The sequence below is a fragment of the Salmo salar genome, chromosome ssa01 (assembly GCF_905237065.1).
Source record: "Salmo salar chromosome ssa01, Ssal_v3.1, whole genome shotgun sequence".
Classification (NCBI taxonomy): domain Eukaryota; kingdom Metazoa; phylum Chordata; class Actinopteri; order Salmoniformes; family Salmonidae; genus Salmo; species Salmo salar.
In genome coordinates, this window is record NC_059442.1 from 97,841,638 (window position 1) to 97,867,333 (window position 25,696).

Below are 25,696 nucleotides of genomic sequence, written 5' to 3' on the forward strand. Positions count from 1 at the left end.
TTACAGCTATTTAAAGACAAGACTCTCGTTAATCTAACCACACTGTCCGATTTCAAAAAGGCTTTACAACGAAAGCAAAACATTAGATTATGTCAGCAGAGTACCCAGCCAGAAATAATCAGACACCCATTTTTCAAGCTAGCATATAATGTCACATAAACCCAAACCACAGCTAAATGTAGCACTAACCTTTGATGATCTTCATCAGATGACAACCCTAGGACATTATGTTATACAATACATGCATGTTTTGTTCAATCAAGTTCATATATCAAAAACCATCTTTTTACATTAGCATGTGACTAGCATTCCCACCGAACACTGCCGGTGAATTTACTAAATTACTCACGATAAACGTTCACAAAAAGCATAACAATTATTTTAAGAATTATAGATACAGAACTCCTCTATGCACTCGATATGTCCGATTTTAAAATAGCTTTTCGGTGAAAGCACATTTTGCAATATTCTCAGTAGATAGCCCGGCATCACAGGGCTAGCTATTTAGACACCCAGCAAGTTTAGCACTCACCAAAGTCAGATTTACTATAAGAAGAATGTTATTACCTTTGCTGTCTTCGTCAGAATGCACTCCCAGGACTTCTACTTCAATAACAAATGTTGGTTTGGTTCAAAATTATCCATAGTTATATCCAAACAGCGGCGTTTTGTTTGTGCGTTCAAGACACTATCCGAAAGGGTAAATAAGGGTGACGAGCATGGCGCAATTCGTGACAAAAAAATTCTAAATATTCCATTACCGTACTTCGAAGCATGTCAACCGCTGTTTAAAATCTATTTTTATGCCATTTTTCTCATAAAAAAGCGATAATATTCCGACCGGGAATCTGCGTTTAGGTAAACAGACGAAAGAAAATAAAGCATTCGGTCGACTCGGGCACGCGCCTAAGCCCATCGTACCCTGATCGGCCACTTGCCAAACGCGATAAAGTGTTTTAGCCAGAGGCTGCCTCGATATCGTTCAGCTTTTTCCCGGGCTCTGAGAGCCTATGGGAGCCGTAGGAAGTGTCACGTTATTGCAATGATCCTCAGTCTTCAATAAAAAGAGCCAAGATGAAACACAACTTGTCAGACAGGCCACTCCCTGCATGGAATCTTCTCAGGTTTTTGCCTGCCATATGAGTTCTGTTATACTCACAGACACCATTCAAACAGGTTTAGAAACTTTAGGGTGTTTTCTATCCAAAGCCAATAATTATATGCATATTCTAGTTACTGGGCAGGAGTAGTAACCAGATTAAATCGGGTACGTTTTTTATCCGGCCGTGTCAATACTGCCCCCTAGCCCTAACAGGTTAATGCATGGATATTCAGGTGACTTAATGATGAAAGCTGTGTCGAGGTTCACATGTTCTGTTGAGGGATCATGATTGGGGGAGGTGGGACATGAATTCCAGCTGAGGAGTGTTATTACCTTACTCTTCGTGCTGTTGTTCAAATACACTGAAACACCAGGATCAGGGGAAATGGGATGACGACTGAAGAGTGTGTGTTCAGTGTTTATTTCCACAAAACTCCTGTCATTCAAGCGAAGAAACAGTGCATGGTCAGGGGTTTGCTGTTCAGCAGTGCTAGAGCTCCCCATTGCTATAGGAACCACTTGGCTGCCACTCCAAGCCCAGTAACCATAGAGATGGAACACATGACATCAGCCCCAGAGCTAGAGCAGTCCTGTGGTTACATCACTGCAGTGCAACCGACCTCTGCAAGGGTTTTCTCTGTGTGGGAGAGAGGAAACATCTTAGAGTATGGGAACACAATTCATATCAGAAACTGTATGTTTATCAAGATGAGAATAAATGAAATCACATTTTATTTGTCACATGCGCCAAATACAACAGGTGTAGACCTTTCAGTGAAATGCTTACTTACAAGCCCTTAACCAATACAGTTTTAAGAAAATACAAATAAAAGTAAGATAAGAATAACAAATAATTTAAAAAGTAAATTAACAATAGCGGGACTATGTACAGGGGGTACCGGTATAGAGTCAATGTGCGGGGGCACCGGTGTCGAGGAAATTGAGGTAATATGTACATGCAGGTGGAATTATTAAAGTGACTATGCATAGATGATAACAGATTAGCAGCAGTGTAGGGGGGGATGCAAATAGTCTGGTTAGCCATTTGATTAGCTGTTCAGGAGTCTTATGGCTTGGGGTAGAAACTGTTTAGAAGCCTCTTGGACCTAGACTTGTCACTCCGGTACCGTTTGCCATGCAGTAGCAGAGAGAACAGTCCATGACTAGGGTGGCTGGAGTCATGAACAATTTTTAGGACCTTCCTCTGACACTGCCTGGTATAGAGGTCCTGGATGGCAGGAAGCTTGGCCACGGTAATGTACTGGGCCGTACGCACTACCCTCTGTAGTGCCTTGTGGTCGGAGGCCAAGCAGTTGCCATACCAGGCAGTGATGCAACCCGTCAAGGTGCTCTCGACGGTGCAGCTGTAAAACCTTTTGAGGATCTGAGGCCCCATGCCAAATCTTTTCCAGCTTCTGAGGGGGAATAGGTTTTGTCGTGCCCTCTTCATGACTGTCTTGGTGTGCTTGGACCATGTTAGTTTGTTGATGATGTGGACGCTAAGGAACTCTCAACCTGGTCCACTACAGCCATGTCGATGAGAATGGGGGTGTGCTCGAACCTCCTTTTCCTGTAGTCATCAATCATCTCCTTTGTCTTGATCATGTTGAGGGAGAGGTTGTTGTCCTCGCACTACATGGTCAAGTCTCTGACCTCCCTATAGGCTGGCTCATTGTTGTCGGTGATCAGGCCTACCACTGTTGTGTCATCGGCAAACTTAATAGGGTGTTGGAGTCATGCCTGGCCGTGCAGTCATGAGTGAACAGGGAGTGCAGGAGGGGACTGAGCACGCACCCTTGACATCCCTGTGTTGAGGATCAGCGTGGCAGATGTGTTGTTACCTACCCTTACCACCTGGGGGTGGCCCGTCAGGAAGTCCAGGATCCAGTTGCAGAGGGAGGTGTTGAGTCCCAGGTTCCTTAGCTTAATGATGAGCTTTGAAGGCACTATGGTGTTGAACGCTGAGCTGTAGTCAGTGAAAAGCATTCTCACATAGGTGTTCCTTTTGTCCAGGTGTGAAAGGGCAGTAGAGATTGCGTCATCTGTGGATCTGTTGTGGCGGTATGCAAATTGGAGTGGGTCTATGGTTTTCGGGATAATGGTGTTGATGTGAGCCATGACCAACCTTTCAAAGCACTTCATGGCTACAGACATGAGTGCTACCGGTCGGTAGTCATTTAGGCAGTTTACCTTAACCTCTCTAGTGTATGTGGGACGAAATCGTCCCACCTACTCAACAGCCAGTGGAATCCCGTGGCGCGATATTCAAATACCTTAGAAATGCTACCACTTCAATTTCTCAAACATATGACTATTTTACACCATTTTAACCTGTTATGGCTAGGGGGCAGTATTTTCACGGCTGGATAAAAAACGTACCCGATTTAATCTGGTTACTACTCCTGCCCAGTAACTAGAATATGCATATAATTATTGGCTTTGGATAGAAAACACCCTAAAGTTTTAAAAACTGTTTGAATGGTGTCTGTGAGTATAACAGAATTCATATGGCAGGCAAAAACCTGAAGATTTCATGCAGGAAGTGGCCTGTCTGACAAGGTGTTGTTCTTCTTGTCTCTGTTTATTGAAGAGTGAGGATCTTAGCTGTCCCGTGACACTTCCTACGGCTGCCATAGGCTCTCAGAAGGCGGCAAAACGCTGAATCGTGGCTTTGCAGGCTCTGGCTGAAACAAAGTAGCGCGTTTGGGTAGTGGCTGGTTACAGTACTGTGAGACTTCTCAAGTGGCCGATCAAGGGACTGTGGGCTTAGGCTCGTGCCCGCGTCGACCGAAAGCTTTGTTTTCTTTCCTCTGTTTAGCTAAATGGACATTCCCGGTCGGAATATTATCGCTTTTTTTACGAGAGAAATGGCATAAAAATGGATTTTAAACAGCGGTTGACATGCTTCGAAGTACGGTAATGGAATGTTTAGATTTTTTTTGTCACGAATTGCGCCATGCGAGCGAACCTGATTTACCATTTCGGATAGTGTCTGGGACGCACGAACAAAACGCCGCTATTCGGATATAACGATGGATTATTTTGGACCAAACCAACATTTGTTATTGAAGTAGCAGTCCTGGGAGTGCATTCTGACGAAGACAACAAAAGGTAATCAAACTTTTATAATAGTAAATCTGATATTGGTGAGTGCTAAACTTGCCGGGTGTCTAAATAGCTAGCCCGTGATGGCTGGGCTATGTACTTAGAATATTGCAAAATGTGCTTTCACCAAAAAGCTATTTTAAAATCGGACATATCGAGTGCATAGAGGAGTTCTGTATCTATAATTCTTAAAATAATTGTTATGCTTTTTGTGAACGTTTTTCGTGAGTAATTTAGTAAATTGTTAGCAAATTCCCCGGAAGTTTGCGGGGGGTATGCTAGTTCTGAACGTCACATGCTAATGTAAAAAGCTGTTTTTTGATATAAATATGAACTTGATTGAACAAAACATGCATGTATTGTATAATGTCCTAGGTGTGTCATCTGATGAAGATCATCAAAGGTTAGTGCTGCATTTAGCTGTCTTCTGGGTTTTTGTGACATTATATGCTAGCTTGAAAAATGGGTGTCTGATTATTTCTGGCTTGGTACTCTGCTGACATAATCTAATGTTTTGCTTTCGCTGTAAAGCCTTTTTGAAATCGGACAGTGTGGTTAGATAAAGGAGAGTCTTGCCTTTAAAATGCTGTGAAATAGTCATATGTTTGAAAAATAGAAGTTTTTGTATTTTTGAGGAATTTGTCATTCGCGCCACGCCTATCATTGGATATTGGAGCAGGTGTTCCGCTAGCGGAACGTCTAGATGTAAGAGGTTAAAGACAAGACTCTCGTTAATCTAAACACACTGTCCGATTTCAAAAAGGCTTTACAATGAAAGCAAAACATTAGATTATGTCAGCAGAGTACCCAGCCAGAAATAATCAGACACCCATTTTTCAAGCTAGCATATAATGTCACATAAACCCAAACCACAGCTAAATGCAGCACTAACCTTTGATCTTCATCAGATGACACTCCTAGGACATTATGTTATACAATACATGCATGTTTTGTCTACTTATGATAAGGTAAAAGGTTTGTTTGTCTCCATATGATATGGTAAATATAGCCAATGCAAAAACATCTGTATTTAAATGGTAATATTAATTTACATATATTTCCGTAATTCCCACAAAGTTTCCACCTCTGAATATTCCCCAAAATGTGCAACCCTAGGTCTTACTCACATCGGCTGCAGAGACCGTGATTACATAGCCGCCCGGAACCGCTGATGCTCTCATGCATGTTTCAGTGTTACTTGCCTCGACGCGAACATAAGTTATTTAGCTCTTCTGGTAGGCTCATGTCACTGGGCAGCTCTCGGCTGTGCTTCCCTTTGTAGTCTGTAATAGTTTGCAAGCCCTGCCACATCTGACGAGCGTCGGAGCCGGTGTAGTACTATTCGATCTTAGTTCTGTATTGATGCTTTGCCTGTTTGATGGTTCATCGGAGGGCATAGCGGGATTTCTTATAAGCTTCCGGGTTAGAGTCCCGCTCCTTGAAAGCGGCAGCTCTGCCCTTAAGCTCAGTGCAGATGTTGCCTGTAATCCTTGGCTTCTGGTTTGGGTATGTACGTACACTCACTTTGGGGACGACGTCCTTATTGATAAAGCCAGTGACTGATGTGGTGTACTCCTCAATGCCATCAGAAGAATCCCGAAACATATTCCAGTCTTTGCCAGCAAAACTGTCCTGTAGTTTAGCATCTGCTTCATCTGACCACTTTTTTTATAGACTGAGTCACTGGTGCTTCTTCCTGCTTTAATTTTTGCTTGACGCAGGAATCAGGAGGATAGAATTATGGTCAGATTTGCCAAATGGTTGGTGAGGGAGAGCTTTGTACGCGTCTCTGTGGAGTAAAGGTGGTCTAGAGTTTTTGTCCCTCAGGTTGCACGTTTAACCTCTTACATCTAGACGTTCCGCTAGCGGAACACCTGCTCCAATATCCAATGATGGGCGTGGCGCGAAATACAAATTCCTCTAAAATCCGAAAACTTCAATTTTTCAAACATATGACTATTTTACAGCATTTTAAAGACAAGACTCTCGTTAATCTAACCACACTGTCCGATTTCAAAAAGGCTTTACAGCGAAAGCAAAATATTAGATTATGTCAGCAGAGTACCCAGCCAGAAATAATCAGACACCCATTTTTCAAGCTAGCATATAATGTCACAAAAACCCAGAAGACAGCTAAATGCAGCACTAACCTTTGATGATCTTCATCAGATGACACACCTAGGACATTATGTTATACAATACATGCATGTTCCGGGGAATTTACTAACAATTTACTAAATTACTCACGATAAACGTTCACAAAAAGCATAACAATTATTTTAAGAATTATAGATACAGAACTCCTCTATGCACTCGATATGTCCGATTTTTAAAATAGCTTTTTGGTGAAAGCACATTTTGCAATATTCTAAGTACATAGCCCAGCCATCACGGGCTAGCTATTTAGACACCCGGCAAGTTTAGCCTTCACCAAAATCAGATTTACTATTATAAAAGTTTGATTACCTTTTGTTGTCTTCGTCAGAATGCACTCCCAGGACTTCTACTTCAATAACAAATGTTGGTTTGGTCCAAAATAATCCATCGTTATATCCAAATAGTGGCGTTTAGTTCGTGCGTTCTAGACACTATCCGAAATGGTAAATCAGGATCGCGCGCATGGCGCATTTCATGACAAAAAAACTCTAAATATTCCATTACCGTACTTCGAAGCATGTCAACTGCTGTTTAAAATCAATTTTTATGCAATTTATCTCGTAAAAAAGCGATAATATTCCGACCGGGAATCTGCTTTTCGGTAAATAGAGGGAAAAACAGAAAGACGGGGGCGGCCAGTGCACGCGCCTAAGCCCTTTGTCCTCTGATAGACCACTTAGCAAAAGCGTTCGTGTGTTTCAGCCAGGGCTTTGAATTACGTCATTCAGCTTTTTCCCGGGCTCTGAGCGCCCATGGAAGCCGTAGGAAGTGTCACGTAATAGCAGAGATCCTTTGTAATGGATAGAGATGACAAAGAAGGCAAAGAAATGGTCAGACAGGGTACTTCCTGTACAGAATCTTCTCAGGTTTTGGCCTGCCATATGAGTTCTGTTATACTCACAGACACCATTCAAACAGTTTTAGAAACTTTGGAGTGTTTTCTATCCAAAGCTAATAATTATATGCATATTCTAGTTTCTGGGCAGGAGTAATAATCAGATTAAATCGGGTACGTTTTTTATCCAGCCGTGAAAATACTGCCCCCTAGCCATAACAGGTTAACATGCTGATAGAAATGAGGTTAAACTGATTTAAGTTTCCCTGCGTTAAAGTCCCCGGCCTCTAGGAGCGCCGCCTCTGGATGAGTGTTTTCCTTACAGCTCATTGAGTGTAGTTTTAGTGCCAGCATCTGTCTGAGGTGGTATGTAGACGGCAACGAAAAATACAGATAAACTCTCTAGGTAGATAATGTGGTCTAAAGCTTATCGTGAGATACTCTGCCTCAGGCGAGCAAAACCTCAAGACTTAGAAATTGTGCACCAGCTGTTGTTTACAAATTTGCATAGGCCCCTGCCCCATGTCTTACCAGAGGCTGCTGTTCTATCCTGTCCATAGTGTATAACCCGCCAGCTGTATGTTTTTAATGTAGTTGTTCAGCCACGACTAGGTGAAACATATGATATTAGTTTTTAGTGTCCCGTTGGTAGGATATACGTGCTTTTGTTTTATTTCACCTTTATTTAACCAGGGAGGCTAGTTGAGAACATGTTCTCATTTACAACTGCGACCTGGCCAAGATAAAGCAAAGCAGTGCGACACAAACAACACAGAGTTACACATGGAATAAACAAACATACAGTCATTATCACAATGGGGGAAAAAGTCTATATACAGTGTGTGCAAATGAGGTAAGATACGGGAGGTAAGACAATAAATAGGGCATAATGGTGAAATAATTACAATTTAGCAATTAAACACTGGAGTGATGGATGTGCAGAAGATAAATGTGCAAGTAGAGATACTGTGGTGCAAAGGAGCAACAAAAAAAAAAACAGTATGGGGATATGGTAGTTGGATGGGCTATTTACAGATGGGCTATGTACAGGTGCAGTGATCTCTGAGCTGCTCTGACAGCTGTTGCTTAACACAGTGTACAAAGAAGGGCCAGGAGTATACAGAATGGTATTGTCTGCTTAGAGGTGGATCAGAAGGTGAAGAGAAGGGCAGAAGAGGTGGACCAGCAGCAAGAGTGACGTCATTTATGTATACAGAGAAAAGAGTTGGCCTGAGAATTGAACCCTGTGGCACCCACATAGACTGCCAGAGGTCCGGACAACAGGCCCTCCGATTTGACACACTGAACTCTGTCTGAGAAGTAGTTGGTGAACCAGGTGAGGCAGTCATTTGAGAAACCAAGGCGGTTGAGTCTGCCAACAAGTATGAGGTAATTGACAGAGTCGAAAGCCTTGGTCAGACCTATGAATACAGCTGCACAGTATTGTCTCTTATCGATGGAGGTTATGATATCGTTTAGGACCTTGAAGCATGGCTGACGTGCACCCATGACTAGCTCGGAAACCAGATTTCATAGCGGAGAAGGTACGGTGGGATTCGAAATGGTTGGTGATTTGTTTGTTGACTTGGCTTTCGAAGTCTTTAGAAAGGCAGGGTAGGATAGATATAGGTCTGTAGCAGTTTGGGTCTAGAGTGTCTACCCTTTGAAGAAGGTGATGACTGCGGCAGCTTTCCAATCTTTGGGGATCTCAGACGATACGAAAGAGAGGTTGAACAGGCTAGTAATAGGGGTTGCAACAGTTTCGGCTGATAATTCTAGAAAGTGAGGGTCCAGATTGTCTAACCCGGGTGATTTGTCGGGGTCCAGATTTTGCCGCTCTTTCAGAACATCAGCTATCTGGATTTGGGTGAAGGAGAAATTGGGGAGGCTTGGGCAAGTTGCTGTGGGGGGTGCAGGGCTGTTGACCAGGGTAGGGGTAGCCAGGTTGAAAGCATGGCCAGCTGTAGAAAAATGCTTATTGAAATTCTCAATTATTCTGGATTTATCGGTGGTGACAGTGTTTCCTAGCCACAGTGCAGTGGGCAGCTGAGAGAAGGTGCTCTTATTCTTTGTGGACTTTACAGTGTCCCAGAACTTTTTGGAGTTTGTGCTGCAGGATGCAAATTTCTGTTTGAAAAAGCTAGCCTTTGCTTTCCTAACTGCCAGTGTATGTATATTGGTTCCTAACTTTCCTGAAAAGTTGCATATCGCTGGGGCTATTTGATGCTAATGCAGTACGCCACAGGATGTTTTTGTGCTGGTCAAGGGCAGTCAGGTTTGGAGTGAACCAAGGGCTATATCTATTCCTGGTTCTACATTTTTTGATTGAGGCATGCTTATTTGAGATTGTGAGGAAAGCACTTTTTAAAGAATAACCAGGCATCTTCTACTGACGGAATGAGGTCAATATCCTTCCAGGATACTCTGGCCAGGTCGATTAGAAAGGCCTGCTCGCTGAAGTGTTTTAGGGAGCGTTTGACAGTGATGAGCGGTGGTCGTTTGACCGCTGACTCATTACGGATGCAAGCAATAGGCAGTGATCGCTGAGATCCTGGTTGAAGACAGCAGAGGTGTATTTGGAGGGCAGGTTGGTTAGGATGATATCTACGAGGTTGCCTGTGTTTACAGATTTGGTGTTGTATCTGGTAGGTTTATTGATAATTTGTGCGTGATTTTGGCCATTTAGCTTAGAATGTAGGATGGCCGGGGTGTTAAGCATGTCCCAGTTTAGGTCACCTAACAGCACGAGCTCTGAAGATAGATGGGTGGGAAATCATTTCACATATGGTATCCAGGGCGCAGCTGAGGGCAGAAGGTGGTCTATAGCAAGCGGCAACGGTGAGACTTGTTTCTGGAAAGGTGGATTTTTAAAAGTAGAAGTTCAAATAGTTTGGGCACAAACCTGGAAAGTATGAGAGAACTCTGCAGGCTATCTCTGCAGTAGATTGCAACTGCGCTCCCTTTGGCAGTTCTATCTTGTCGGAAAATGTTATAGTTATTATTATTTTTGGCCTTCCTAAGCCAGGATTCAGACACGGCTAGGACATCCAGGTTGGCAGAGTGTGCTAAAGCAGTGAATAAAACGAACTTAGGGAGGAGGCTTCTAATGTTAACATGCGTGAAACCAAGGCTTTTATGGTTACGAAAGTCAATAAATGAGAGCGCCTGGGGAATGGGAGTAGAGGTAGGCACTGCAGGGCCTGGATTAACCTCTACATGAGCAGAGGAGGAGTAGGATAAGGGTACGGCTAAAGGCTATAAGAACTGGTCGTCTAGTATGTTCGCAACAGAGAGTAAAAGGAGCAGGTTTCTGGGTGCAGTAGAATATATTCAATGCATAATGTTCAGACAAAGGTATGGTAGGATGTGAATACAGTGGAGGTAAACCTAGGCATTGAGTGACGAGGAGAGAGGTATTGTCTCTAGAGACGTCAATTAAACCAGGTGAGGTCACTACATGTGTGGGAGGTGGGACAAGATGTTTAGCTGAGGCATATTGAGCAGGGCTGGAGGCTCTACAGTGAAATAAGACAATCACTAACCAAAACAGCAATGGACAAGGCATATTGACATTAGGGAGAGGCATGCATAGCCGATTGATCTTAGGGTCCAGTGAGTAACTGGGCGGGCTGGAGACATGGCGATTCAGACAGCTAGTGGGCCGGGGTAGCAGAAGGGCCTTAGAGGGACGTTGCGATGGAAGAAGTTTGTTGTAGCCCCCTCTTGCGGTTACGTCGGCAGGCCAGTCGTAATGGATCAGCAGGGGTGCGTGTAGTAAAAGGGTCCAGGCCAATTGGCAAAATAGGTATAGTAGCCCAAGAAATTGGCTGATGGACCTCTTCAGCTAACAGTCCGGTATGCTCTAGACGGCTAGCAGATGGGCATTCAGGGGACGTCGTGACGGAGGAGCCTGTTGAAAAATCCCCTCGGCGGATTACGTCGGTAGTGCAGTCGTGATGGATCGGCGGGGCTCCGTGTCGGCAATAAAAGGGGTCCAGGCCAATTGGCAAAATAGTTTTTGTAGCCCAAGGAGTGGCTGATGTACCTCTTTAGCTAGCTGGGAGAAGAAAAAAAAGAAATGTATTCACTACTGTAAGTCGCTCTGGATAAGAGCGTCTGCTAAATGACTCAAATGTAAAAAATGAGAACATTCCTGCAAAGCTAAGATCGCAGGCACTGCTATGGTGCTCAAATTCAGATTTAAGGATTTAGATAGTTTGGCCTGTTTCCCCAAATAGCACCTGTAACATTGTGGCCACCCAAACAGAATCATAATCAAGAGACAAAGAGCACAGACATATGCAGAAGAAAATGAAACGTCCCATGTGTAAAGGACTAGCCTAGATAAGTGGAAAAAATGTTGCTTCTTTGTCCTTTCATTCCTGGGAGCTGTCCAGTGAATAAGTTATTCCCATCTAGCCCTAGTTGGCTAACAGTTGGGATGGTTATTCCCCATCTAGCCCTAGTTGGCTAACCGTTGGGATGGTTATTCCCCATCTAGCCCTAGTTGGCTAACCGTTGGGATGGTTATTCCCCATCTAGCCCTAGTTGGCTAACCGTTGGGATGGTTATTCCCCATCTAGCCCTAGTTGGCTAACAGTTGGGATGGTTATTCCCCATCTAGTCCTAGTTGGCTAACAGTTGGGGCGGTTATTCCCCATCTAGTCCTAGTTGGCTAACAGTTGGGATGGTTATTCCCCATCTAGCCCTAGTTGGCTAACAGTTGGGGCGGTTATTCCCCATCTAGCCCTAGTTGGCTAACAGTTGGGATGGTTATTCCCCATCTAGCCCTAGTTGGCTAACAGTTGGGATGGTTATTCCCCATCTAGCCCTAGTTGGCTAACAGTTGGGATGGTTATTCCCCATCTAGCCCTAGTTGGCTAACCGTTGGGGCGGTTATTCCCCATCTAGTCCTAGTTGGCTAACCGTTGGGGCGGTTATTCCCCATCTAGTCCTAGTTGGCTAACTGTTGGGGCGGTTATTCCCCATCTAGCCCTAGTTGGCTAACAGTTGGGATGGTTATTCCCCATCTAGCCCTAGTTGGCTAACAGTTGGGATGGTTATTCCCCATCTAGCCCTAGTTGGCTAACAGTTGGGATGGTTATTCCCCATCTAGCCCTAGTTGGCTAACCGTTGGGGCGGTTATTCCCCATCTAGCCCTAGTTGGCTAACCGTTGGGGCGGTTATTCCCCATCTAGTCCTAGTTGGCTAACTGTTGGGGCGGTTATTCCCCATCCAGCCCTAGTCGGCTAACCGTTGGGGCGGTTATTCCCCATCCAGCCCTAGTCGGCTAACCGTTGGGGCGGTTATTCCCCATCTAGCCCTAGTTGGCCAACCGTTGGGGCGGCCTTTATTTAGCCCAGCTATGTTGTCAAAACACCTCAATGTGAATTTGGCTGGACAAACAGACAGACTGCACTATGGTGTGACCTGCTTTCACCGCTGGACAACAGTCCAGAACTTTACTCCCACTTGTTCTGCTTTCAGGGCAGGGATAAAAGGTGGGAGTGAGGGAGAGACCAGAGTGCATTCAGCGTGCCCTCTAACTTCTACAACTGGAACTGGGCTCTAGCCAACAGGAATAGACTATGTAACTGCCCACATACGGAACATCCTGAATTCTGTGTAGGCCTATGTTGGATAGATCGTCAAAGAAAGGTCATATATTTGCGCTTGATTTAGGCTACTTTGCCCGGTACAGTATTTGTAGGGCTGTGACGATACCAGTAATGCAATATTGTTTTCCTTGTAAAAAATGACAAAAAGCAGACCCAAATCTTTGGTCCATTAAAAACCTGCTGTATGTAAAATATTGTGTGCTGTAGCTTGGAAAATAAATACATGTGACTGTGGATGACAACATAACGATGTTTCCATAATAAGTTAAATCTGCTTTGTGTTTTGTTAACTTGCCATGTTACTAAAGGGTATTGCGATACTAGTATTGTCCCCAGCTGAAGTATTTGAAGATGGATATGACACAGAATGGTTTGAGAAATCATCTCAATGGCATAAACTATATTATAAATCATCTGGAACACATCATTATGCCTGGCCAGCCAGGTGATTGCTGCTGCAATCATGCTGGTTAGGTATTCCATCTAGCCTACTCCGTTAGCTGTTGTGAAACCAGATGGCTGTCTTTGGCCTCTCAAAGCTAGGCTGCTCTGTCCACTCAAGACCCAGGCTTCAGACATCCAGGGGCCTGCCCTGCTCGCAGCCTGCCCACCATTAAAACACTAAAGGATACATTTTCATAGTGCAAAAGCAATGTTAATTTACCATAAACCTCATTGTAATCTGGCAGCACGATTTCACCAGAAATCTATTACCCAGCCAACAGGATACTAACACTACCCAGCCAACAGGACATAATATAGAATAATAATACTCCATAGGCTAATCAGTTGAGTTGAAAAGTTCTGAAGTTCTTTTTGAAGTCTACTCAATTAGATCTGACACACTGTTCTCCCTCTCCCCTCCCCTGTCTCCCTCACTGTTCTCCCTCCCCTCCCCTGTCTCCCTCACTGTTCTCCCTCCCCTCCCCTGTCTCCCTCACTGTTCTCCCTCCCCTCCCCTGTCTCCCTCACTGTTCTCCCTCTCCCCTCCCCTGTCTCCCTCACTGTTCTCCCTCCCCTCCCCTGTCTCCCTCACTGTTCTCCCTCCCCTCCCCTGTCTCCCTCACTGTTCTCCCTCTCCCCTCCCCTGTCTCCCTCACTGTTCTCCCTCCCCTCCCTGTCTCCCTCACTGTTCTCCCTCTCCCCTCCCCTGTCTCCCTCACTGTTCTCCCTCCCCTCCCCTGTCTCCCTCACTGTTCTCCCTCCCCTCCCCTGTCTCCCTCACTGTTCTCCCTCTCCCCTCCCCTGTCTCCCTCACTGTTCTCCCTCCCCTCCCCTGTCTCCCTCACTGTTCTCCCTCTCCCCTCCCCTGTCTCCCTCACTGTTCTCCCTCTCCCTCCCCTGTCTCCCTCACTGTTCTCCCTCCCCTCCCCTGTCTCCCTCACTGTTCTCCCTCCCCTCCCCTGTCTCCCTCACTGTTCTCCCTCCCCTCCCCTGTCTCCCTCACTGTTCTCCCTCTCCCTCCCCTGTCTCCCTCACCGTTCTCCCTCTCCCCTCCCTGTCTCCCTCACTGTTCTCCCTCCCCTCCCCTGTCTCCCTCACTGTTCTCCCTCTCCCCTCCCCTGTCTCCCTCACCGTTCTCCCTCTCCCCTCCTGTTTCCCTCACTGTTCTCCCTCCCCTCCCCTGTCTCCCTCACTGTTCTCCCTCTCCCCTCCCCTGTCTCCCTCACTGTTCTCCCTCCCCTCCCCTGTCTCCCTCACTGTTCTCCCTCCCCTCCCCTGTCTCCCTCACTGTTCTCCCTCCCCTCCCCTGTCTCCCTCACTGTTCTCCCTCCCCTCCCCTGTCTCCCTCACTGTTCTCCCTCCCCTCCCCTGTCTCCCTCACTGTTCTCCCTCCCCTCCCCTGTCTCCCTCACTGTTCTCCCTCCCCTCCCCTGTCTCCCTCACTGTTCTCCCTCCCCTCCCCTGTCTCCCCGCACTGTTCTCCCTCCCCTCCCCTGTCTCCCTCACTGTTCTCCCTCCCCTCCCCTGTCTCCCTCACTGTTCTCCCTCTCCCTCCCCTGTCTCCCTCACTGTTCTCCCTCTCCCTCTCCCTCCCCTGTCTCCCTCACTGTTCTCCCTCTCCCTCTCCCCCTGTCTCCCTCACTGTTCTCCCTCTCCCCTCCCCTGTCTCCCTCACTGTTCTCCCTCTCCCCTCCCCTGTCTCCCTCACTGTTCTCCCTCTCCCCTCCCCTGTCTCCCTCACTGTCTGGTGGGTGCTTCTCTTAGAAATGTTGTGAACTCTCAGAGCTAGGAAGCAGATTTTCTACATAAGAGTAGTACATTTCAGACCTCTCCACGTTCATTTTTATCTTCAATACTGAATGCAGTCTGGCATCCAAGCCAACTATCTCAATGTGTTTAATATAATTGTGTGGGTTTAGTTGTTGGTTGCTATAAAACAAGTGTCTGTTCTGAAGATGCACGTTCTCCATAGACACCAAAGCAGATGCAATGTGGGAGGTATCAGGAAGCAAACCCTGTGTTGACCGCTATAGTGCTGCTTTAGTCTCACACTTGTTGTTGCCAAAACTTTTATCAAAATTACTTGAATACAGTATGTTGTGTTTTTAGCGGCTCTGTTTGGCTAGGCCCATCTCACAAGTGGAATGAATGAGGTGTTTCTAATTTTGCAAGCTCTAACCAGTCTCTTGATCTTCTCTCCTCATTCCCTTCCTCTCTTCTTCTCATTCCCTTCCCCTCTTGTCTCCTCTCCTCCTCCTCTCCTCATTCCCTTCCTCCTGTCGCCAGGTGGTGGCCTAAGCCATGGGGGCGTTCCTGGACAAGCCCAAGACTGAGAAGCACAACGCCCACGGCGAGGGCAATGGTCTCCGTTATGGCCTGAGCAGCATGCAGGGCTGGCGGGTGGAAATGGAGGACGCCCACACCGCCACGGTGGGTCTACCCCAGGGCCTGGACAACTGGTCCTTCTTCGCTGTCTACGACGGCCACGCCGGCTCCCGCGTGGCTAACTATGCCTCTAAACACCTGCTGGGGCACATTATAACCCACAGCATGGGTCCCCCGGGCCCTGAGGGTGTCACCCCTGCACCTGCCGTGGAGACGGTCAAGATGGGAATCCGCACCGGCTTCCTGAAGATCGACGAGCACATGAGGAACTTCTCTGACCTGCGTAACGGCATGGACCGCAGCGGCTCGACGGCCGTGGCCGTGCTGCTCTCGCCAGAGCACCTGTACTTCATCAACTGTGGTGACTCACGGGCTGTGCTCTACCGCAACGCGCATGTCTGCTTCTCCACGCTGGACCACAAGCCCTGCAACCCACGGGAGAAGGAGAGGATCCAGAACGCAGGCGGCTCCGTAATGATCCAGAGGGTGAATGGTTCCCTGGCCGTGTCCCGGGCCCTGGGAGACTACGACTACAAGTGTGTGGATGGGAAGGGTGCCACGGAGCAGCTGGTGTCCCCAGAACCCGAGGTGTTTGAGATCGAGAGGGCCCTAGAGGATGAGTTTGTGGTGCTGGCCTGTGACGGTATCTGGGACGTGATGACCAACGAGGAGCTGTGTGAGTTTGTCAAGTCCCGTCTGGAGGTGTCCCACGACCTGGAGAAGGTCTGCAACCAGGTGCTGGACACCTGCCTGCACAAGGTACAGTGAGGCTAGTGTGTGTGTGTTTTATAAATGTAAAGGATCGAGGTGTTTGGTGCACCGGTATATTCAGAACCCTTGACTTTTCCACATTTTGTTAGGTTACAGCCTTATTCAAAAAATTGATTAAGTCGTTTTTTTCCTTCATCAATCTACACACAATACCCCATAATGACAAGGCAAAACCAGGTTTTTTTAGAAATGTTTAGTAATTTATCACATTTACCTAAGTGTTCAGACTCCTTACTCAGCACTTTGTTGAAGCACCTTTGGCAGCGATCACAGCCTCAAGTCTTCTTGGGTATGACGCTACAAGCTTGGCACACCTGTATTTGGGGATCTTCTCTACAGATCTTTTCAAGCTCTGTCAAGTTGGATGGGGAGCTTTGCTGCGCAGCTTTTTCAGGTCTCTCCAGAGATATTTGATTGTGTTCAAGCCCGGGCTCTGGCTGGGCCACTGAAGGACATTGAGAGAGTTGTCCCGAAGCCACTCCTACGTTGTCTTGGCTGTGTGCTTAGGGTTGTTGTCCTGTTGGAAGGTGAACCTTCGCCCCAGTCTGAGGTCCTGAGCGCTCTGGACAAGGTTTTCATTAACCTCACTAGGGTAGGGGGCACTATTTTCACCTCCGGATGAAAAGCATGCCCAAAGTAAACTGCCTGTTACTCAGGCCCAGAAGCTAGGATATGCATATAATTGGTAGATTTGGATAGAAAACACTCTAAAGTTTCCAAAACTGTTAAAATAATGTCTGTGAGTATAACAGAACTGATATGGCAGGTGAAAACCTGAGTAAAATCCATCCAGGATATTTTTGATGTGGGTGCTTTTCTCTTGCCTGCATATACAGTATGTCAATGGCTAGGACCTAGATTGCAGTTCCTATGGCTTCCACTAGATGTCAACAGTCTTTAGAAATTGTTTCAGGCTTGTATTCTGAAAAATGAGGGAGTAAGACCACTCTGAGTCAGTGGATAGTGGGAAGTCCCCAGAGCTGTTTTCTGCGCATGACCGAGAGCGCGCCTTTCTTGTTTTTCTTTTATATTGACGAAGCTATTGTCCGGTTGAAATATTATTTAATATTATGACTAAAAACAACCTGAGGTTTGATTATAAACATCGTTTGACATGTTTCTACGAACTTTACTGATAGTATTTGGATTTTGTGTCTGCCTGTTGTGACGGCCTTTGAGCCATTGGATTACTGAACAAAACGCGCCAACAAAACGGAGGTTTTGAATTGAACAAAACAAACATTTATGGTGTAACTGGGAGTCTTGTGAGTGCAACCATATGAAGATCATCAAAGGTAAGTGATTAATTTTATTGCTATTTCTGACTAATCTACTTGGCCGGTAACTGTATGTAATGTTTTGTGTGCTGGGCGCTGTCCTCAGATAATCACATGGTATGCTTTCGCCGTAAAGCCTTTTTAAAATCTGACACAACGGTTGGATTATTAACAAGAGGTTAATCTTTAAGCCGATGTATAACACTTGTATGTTTTATGAATTTTTATGAATATTTCTGTTTTTGAATTTGGCGCTCTGCAATTTCACCGGATGTTGGCCAGGTGGGACGGTAGCGTCCCACACCCCCTAGAGAGGTTAAGGATCTCTCTGTACGTTGCTCCAGTCATCTTTGCCCCGATCCTGACAAGTCTCCCAGTCCCTGCCGCTGAAAACCATCCCCATGATGCTGCCACCACCATGCTTCATTGTAGGGATGGTGCAGGGTTTCCTCCAGGCGAGATGTTTGGCATTCAAGCCAAATATTTAAATCTCTGTTCCTATTGGAAAAATCCAGGTGGGCTGTCATGTGCATTTTACTGAGGAGTGGCTTCTGTCTGGCCACTCTCTACCATAAACGCTTGATTGGTGGAGTGCTGCAGAGATGGTTGTCCTTCTGGAAGGTTCTCCCATCTCTACAGAGGAACTCTGGAACTCTGTCAGAGTGACCATCGGTTCTTGGTCATCTCCCTGACCAAGGCCATTCTCCCCCGATTGCTTAGTTTGGCTGGGCGGACAGCTCAAGGAAGATTCTGGGTGGTTCCAAACTTATTCATTTAAGAAATATGGAGGCCACTGTGTTCTTTGGGACCTTCAATGCTGCATAAATGTTTTAGTACCCTTCCCCAGATCTGTGCCTCGACACAATCCTGTCTCGGAGCTCTACCGACAATTCCTTCCACCTCATGGCTTTGTTTTTGCTCTGACATGCACTGTCAACTGTGGCACCTTTTTATATAGACAGGTGTGTGCCTTTCAAAATCATGTCCAATCATTTCAATTTACCACAGGTGGACTCCAGTCAACTTGTAGAAACAGCTCAAGTATGATCAATTGAAACAAGATGCACCTGAGCTCAATTTCGAGTCTCATAGCAAAAGGGTCTGAATAGTTATGTGAAGGTATTTCTGTTGATTTGATTTTTTTTGGGCAATCATTTCTAACCTGTTTTCGCATTATGGTGTATTGTGTGTAGATTGCTGAGGATTTTCATTTATTTAATCCATTTTAGAATAAGACTGTAATGTAGCAAAATGTGGCACTGTATAAAGGAAGCTGTCTTTCTTATTTTAGTGTCAGCGTTAACAGAGCCTCCCCACACGTGTAATGACTCCATCCCTCTCTCCCCCCTCTGCTACAGGGAAGTCGGGATAACATGAGTGTTGTGTTGGTGTGTTTGCCAAACTGCCCTAAAGTGTCAGAGGAGGCGGTGAAGAAAGATAGAGAGCTGGATAAGTTTCTGGAGTCTCGCGTGGAAGGTGAGAATGATTGTACACATGACTCTTCCCCTCCATACTGTTGTCTTCATCCAGGCTGCATCCCATTCTCTATTACCTTTCTCTCCAAGTGTGCATTCGTTCCCTACCACTTACGGACCACAGGCCCTTTCAAAATGTATTACACTCCCCTCCAATCCCCATCTCACACACTTTCTAAACAGCTGGGTAAAACTGCCTGGCTGCCGTTTGCTAGAATTCCAGCTGGCCTATCAACTCCCACTGAAGCACATTCATGTCTTGACCCACTTTCTCATTCCACACTCCCCCTCTTCCTCTCCTTCTTCACCCTCTGCTTCTCTTCCAACAGTCTCTCTCTCTCCCTTCACCTCCTGTCTGTCACATTCCCCCTCTTTACCCTGTTTCAGATTCTCGTTCTCTTGCTCTCTCTCTTAAATTACAAATCAAGCTGCTTCATTGGCATGAAAAACATTGCATCAATATTGCCAAAGCAACAATGTATACTATATACATTGTAATAAAATAATGAATAATAATACAAAAAAAATTGAAAATGGTGTTATTATTAACAGTCAATAGTAGAAGTATAATAAATGTAAAAGGCTAAACATGGAAAATAAAACTGTCATCGTCACATTATGTCAGTACTACAACTACCATCGTCATTACTACTACTACTACCACCATCATCATTAAATGGCTATCATTACTACCACCATCACTACTATTTGGAATGGTAATAACAGTAATACCACTATTAACAATAATAGTAATAACAGTAATACTAATAATAAGTAAGTTACTGTTTACTATGCAGATGTTATTTTTCAGTGTCCCTCAGGCTATGGCAGGTAAATACATATTTGGCTGAAAAAGGAGCCATTGCTCCACACCCATGAGTATTTTTTGTTTTTCCTCTGGGTTTAATAAGTAACAATTTGGCATAAATGTCTTTAATATCTGTGAATAATGAATCTCTTGGTGAGGAATATTTCACTGTTAAGGAGAAAGTGCATCTCTGTTTCTACATCCCATATTGTGTAGTGACCACATACACACTCCTCTTTGGGTAGCCATGTCTTTAGATGTCTGCCGGTTTCTATTGCCAATTGGTGGTCACTCAGCCTGTACTTGGTAAAGATCTGTCTCTGCTTCGTATCTCTGACAGAGTAGAGATTATCAGCCATTTCATATACTCTGTTTAGATTTTGACCCCCTCCCCCCTTTGTTCAGGGACACATTATTCAATGTCTGTGGAGCTTGTTCAGTTTATGTCTCAGTTGTTGAATCTTGTTATGTTCATACAAATATTTACACATGTTAAGTTTGCTGAAGATAAACGCTGTTGACAGTGAGAGGACGTTTCTTTTTTAGCTGAGTTTATTTTATAAGGCTCTAACGCAACAAAATGTGGGAAAAGTCAAGGGGTCTGAATTCTTCCCGAAGGCATTGTATAGACTTGAAAATACTTAAAGTACAAAAGGGAAAATAAATCAACATAAATATGGGTTGTATTTACAATGTGTTTGTTCTTCACTGGTTGCACTTTTCTTGTGGCAACAGGTCACAAATCTTGCTGCTGTGACTGCACACTTTGATATTTCACACAATGGGAGTTTGGGAGTTTATCAAAATTGGATTTGTTTTCAAATTCATTGTTGGTCTGTGTAATCTAAGGTAAATATGTCTCTCTAATATGGGCATACATTTGGCAGTAGGTTAGGATGTGTAGCTCAGTTTCCACCTCATTTTGTAGGCAGTATGCACATAGGCAGACCTTCTCTCAAGAGAAGACAGGCAATGGTGACCTTTCTCAATAGCAAAGCTATGCTCACTCAGTCTGTACATAGTCAAAGCTTTCCTTAAGTTTGGGTCAGTCACAGTGGTCAGATATTCTTGCTTTGTCTCTCGATCCCTCTCTTGCTTGCACACTCTTGCACACTCTTGCACACTCTCTCTCTTTTTCTCTCTTGCACGCTCTCTCTTGCTCTCTCGCTCTCAATTCAATTTCAATTTAAGGTCTTTACTTTCTCACTCACTATCTCTCGCTCTCTCCATTTCTATTGCTCTCTCACACTCAGTCTTGACAAATGACCCAACCATCTCGGTTTTGTCTAATTTCTCTCCTATCCTCCCCTTTTTTCGTGTCTCTTTTTGACATTTGACTTACTCTGTCAAACGGGGGAGAGTTTTGGGGGTTATGTAAACTCTTCCCCCAGAGTTGGCCCGCAGCGTTGGAATAGGGTTGAGGTAATTTTTCGCTAATGTTTATCTGGGGGAGCGCCAAAGGGAGTTCCCGCAGATCAAAGAGGAATGTCTGATCCAGAGAGGAATACTCTGGCGGGACATCTAACTGGCACCGGACCTAGCCAGTCCAACTGGGCTGCAAGGGTTTCCTCTTGTCTGTCTCTCTGTCTCCTACTCCATTGATACATGCACTCTTACTTTCTGTCTCTGGCTTATGCCCCAGGGCTCTGACCTTCCTTCCTTGGTCTTACACACACACACGGAACATTTTCTCACACTCGTCTCGCCGCAGTTGTGGTTTTATGTAGCAACATTTAACCTTGAATGAATCCCTTCAATTCTCATCCCCCTCTTTTCTCTCCCTCACCCTCTCCACCTCTCTCTCTCCCTCTGTCTCCCCCTCTCAGAGATCATAGAGAAGGCAGGAGAGGAGGGTATTCCTGACCTGGTGACGGTCATGAGAAACTTGTCCTCAGAGAGCATCCCCAACCTGCCACCAGGGGGAGGCCTCGCCAGCAAGTAAGAGCCTGGCCCCTCCCTCTACTGTCTATTCTATAGTGTCTAGTTGATAGTCTAGTGTCTAGTCTAGTCTCTAGTGTCTAGTCTCTAGTGTCTCGTCTATAGACCTTTTCAACTGTCAACACATTCTATATGCACACGCAACCAAGAGGTTCCCCAGTAAACATCCGGCGCTGCAAGTTAGTTGGCTTGCACAAAATGACGTGTTTGTATTTCTTGATCCAACCAAAAAACTTAACTTGCTACCATAACCACTAAACAAAATCAATTCATGTTTATTTCCTTTTTATTTCCCACTTATCTGTTTATTATGTGTTTACTATCCGTTTGCTCTGGTGGTGTTGGCTACATTTGGGTAGCGCAGGAAATAACCACACAGCTAGGGTGATGTGAAGGGAGAGTAAGATCAGCTTACCTTGTTAGCCAGCTAGATATATTATTGGCTGTCGCGAAATAAATTAATCTAACTAAACTAAATGTAGCTAGCATACTTGTCCAATGTTTGACGGCCACATTGTTTAAATCAAAAGTTAGCTAGCAGAAGTCATTATCCCACTATCAATCTCTCTCCCCCTATACCAATCTGTTTCTCCTAGCTCTTCGTCTGCTTTATTGTACCTAGGTGTATTGCCTTCATTGTTTTGATTAAGAAACATAGCGTGGTTTTAATGAACCGGTAGCTAGTGCTAGTCATGTATTATTTACCTCACATTACGAGACCTCGCTAGTGGTTTGTTTATATATAATAAAAATAAAAATGCTAGCGCTGACATCTTGTGGTGATAATGTTGAATGCGTATAATTACACTAGGATGATGCATAACATGAAGCAAACAAATAGCTACTTTATTTCAAGCAACATATATTTTGTAAATGAAATGAACCTTAAAATATTCCTTTCTGCACATCCTCATGATAGTGATATGTGCTATTAATGTCTCTCTTCTGAGCATGTCATCCTTAAGGCCTACCTTCATTACAAGGGTAGGGCCTTTATTTTAACCATTTATTTAATTTGGCAAGTCAGTTAAGAACAAATTCTTATTTACAATGACGGCCTACCCCGGCCAAACCTGGACGACGCTGGGCCAATTTTGCGCCGCCCTATGGCGGAATCCATTGGGCGCTAATCCATTTCATGACGGCATGTACAGTAGCTATAGAAGTTTAATCTAGTATCCTTCAACATGGTTAGCATCATTGAGAGTCTAATCTGGTATCTTTCAACATGGTTAGCATCATTATGAGTCTAATCTGGTCTCCTTCAACATGGTTAGCCTCACTATGAGTCTAATGAAAAAGAAAACCCACACACTAATTTTGACAATGTCAGCCTTTTATTTAGCTAATCCTGTTTCAGTATAGAAATGACAAGCACCATGTACAGTGCGTTGTACATGCCCACGAGGCCAATACTAATCCCTTATGTCTACATTGGACACGCTCACGAGGCCAATACCAATCCCATCATATGTCTACATTGGACACGCTCACGAGGCCAGTACTAATCCCATCATATGTCTGCATTGGACACGCTCACGAGGCCAATACTATTCCCACCCTATGTCTGCATTGGGCACGCCCACGAGGCCAATACTAATCCCGTTGTGTCTGCATTGGGCACGCCCACGATGCCAGTACTAATCCCACTATATGTATGCATTGGACACACCAACGAGGCCAATACTAATCCCATCATATGTCTGCGAGGCCAATACTAATCCCATCATATGTCTGCGAGGCCAATACTAATCCCATTATATGTCTGCGAGGCCAATACTAATCCCATTATATGTCTGCATTGTACACGCTCACGAGGCCAATGCTAATCCCACCCTATGTCTGCATTGGGCACGCCCACGAGGCCAGTACTAATCCCATCATATGTCTGCATTGGACACGCCCACGAGGCCAATACTAATCCCATCATATGTCTGCATTAGGCATGCCCACGATGCCAGTACTAATCCCATCATATGTCTGCATTAGGCATGCCCACGATGCCAGTACTAATCCCACCATATGTCTGCATTGGGCACACCCACGAGGCCAATACTAATCCCATCATATGTCTGCATTAGGCATGCCCACGATGCCAGTACTAATCCCACCATATGTCTGCATTGGGCACACCCACGAGGCCAATACTAATCCAATCATATGTCTGCGAGGCCATGCATTGGACATGCATGCTATAAATAATCTCACATCCACTGTAAGCAATGGAACCAAAAGGGTAGAGCATGAATAGTGGAGGCAAGAGATCCCCTGGAGAGTGACCACACTGAAGGGTTACTGTTACATGGGCTGCTAAGTAGCCATGTACAGTATGATTTCCGTCCCTGTATGGCTGGCCGGGACGCAAACCCTAATCCAATGACACTTAAAGCTAGCATGCCAACCACTGGAGGAGGAGGACTGTGAATGTAGCAGAATGAAGCAAATTGGTGCAAAATTGCAAGAATGCAAAGCACCTGCTCTTTCCATGACATAGACTAACCAGGTGAATGCAGGTGAAAGCTGTGATCCCTTATTGATGTCACTTGTTAAATCCACTTCAGTCAGTGTAGATGAAGGGGAGGAGACAGGTTAAAGAAAGACTTTTAAGCCTTGAGACAATTGAGACATGGATTGTGTATGTGCGCCATTCAGAGGGTGAATGGGCAAGACAAAATATTTAGGTGCCTTTGAACGGGGTATGGTAGTAGGTGCCAAGCACACCGGTTTGTGTCAAGAACTGCAATGCTGCTGGGTTTTTCATGCTAAACAGTTTCCCGTGTGTATCAAGAATGGTCCACCACCCAAAGGACATCCAACTAACTTGACACAATTGTGGGAAGCAATGGAGTCAACATGAGCCAGCATCCTTGTGGAACACTTTCTACACCTTGTGGAGTCCACACCCGATTAATTGAGGCTGTTCTGAGGGCAAAAGGGGGGAGGGGCGTGCAACTCAATATTAGGAGTGTGTTATTTAATGTTTGAGAGAGACTGTTGGAAGAGAAGCAGAGGGTGAAGAAGGAGAGGAAGAGAGGGTCAGGAATACAAGGCCCTCGCTCGTCCGCCAGTCGGCAAATCTCTGATTCCTGTTTACAAGCAGAATCTCAAACAGGAATTACTCATGTCTCGCTCCAATGAGAAATGGTCATCAGAATCAGGATTATGCTGCAGGACTGCCTTGCTGGTGCTTATTGGAATATGTTCAGAGACTCCGCTTTTGGCATTGACGAGCTAACCCCAGTCACCGGCTTCATTAGGAAATGCATTGGCGACGTGTGTCCCCACAGTGAGGGTTCACTGCTTCCCCAATCAAAAGCCCTGGATTAACACAGGAGTTGGCACTAAACTAAAGGTCAGGGCTACCACACACATGGCTATCGCCGACAACCCTGATGCTACGGCTGAGGACAGGAACAAGTACAATAAATCCTACTGTGACCTCTGCAGAGTCATCAAACGAGGAAAAGGACAATATAGGAATAAGGTGGAATCGTATTCCATAGGCTCCAATGCCCACCGCATGTGGCAGGGGTTACAGTCCTTTACGGATTACAAAGGAAGACCCAGCCGTGATCTGCCCAACGACGCCTCTCTTCCAGACAAACTCAATGCATTTTATGTATGCTTAGACAATAACCGTAAATATGCATTGTGTGAGTGTATACTCCAGTCTCTAATCTCTATTTTAGTCCCTAGTCTCATCTCTAGTCTATACTCTGGTTTGTAGTGTCAGTTCTAGTCTCTATGCTCTCCATATCTGAACACTATTGTCTCTACTCTA

The 25,696-nt window shown here is 45.3% G+C and overlaps 1 protein-coding gene across 5 annotated transcripts in view; it reads left to right on the forward strand.

Annotated features, from left to right (window-relative positions):
- The window catches only part of LOC106610913 (protein phosphatase, Mg2+/Mn2+ dependent, 1Ba), a 60,423-nt gene that overhangs the window by 25,294 nt on the left and 9,433 nt on the right, over positions 1-25,696 (forward strand). For all 5 annotated transcript variants that reach the window (XM_014210596.2, XM_014210605.2, XM_014210607.2 and 2 more), the window contains exons 2-4: positions 15,548-16,405; positions 19,053-19,170; positions 21,804-21,915. In XM_014210596.2, coding sequence (XP_014066071.1) covers positions 15,563-16,405; positions 19,053-19,170; positions 21,804-21,915 — 1,073 coding nt within the window. In that variant the 5' untranslated portion in view covers positions 15,548-15,562. The remainder of the gene's footprint in view (positions 1-15,547; positions 16,406-19,052; positions 19,171-21,803; positions 21,916-25,696) is intronic.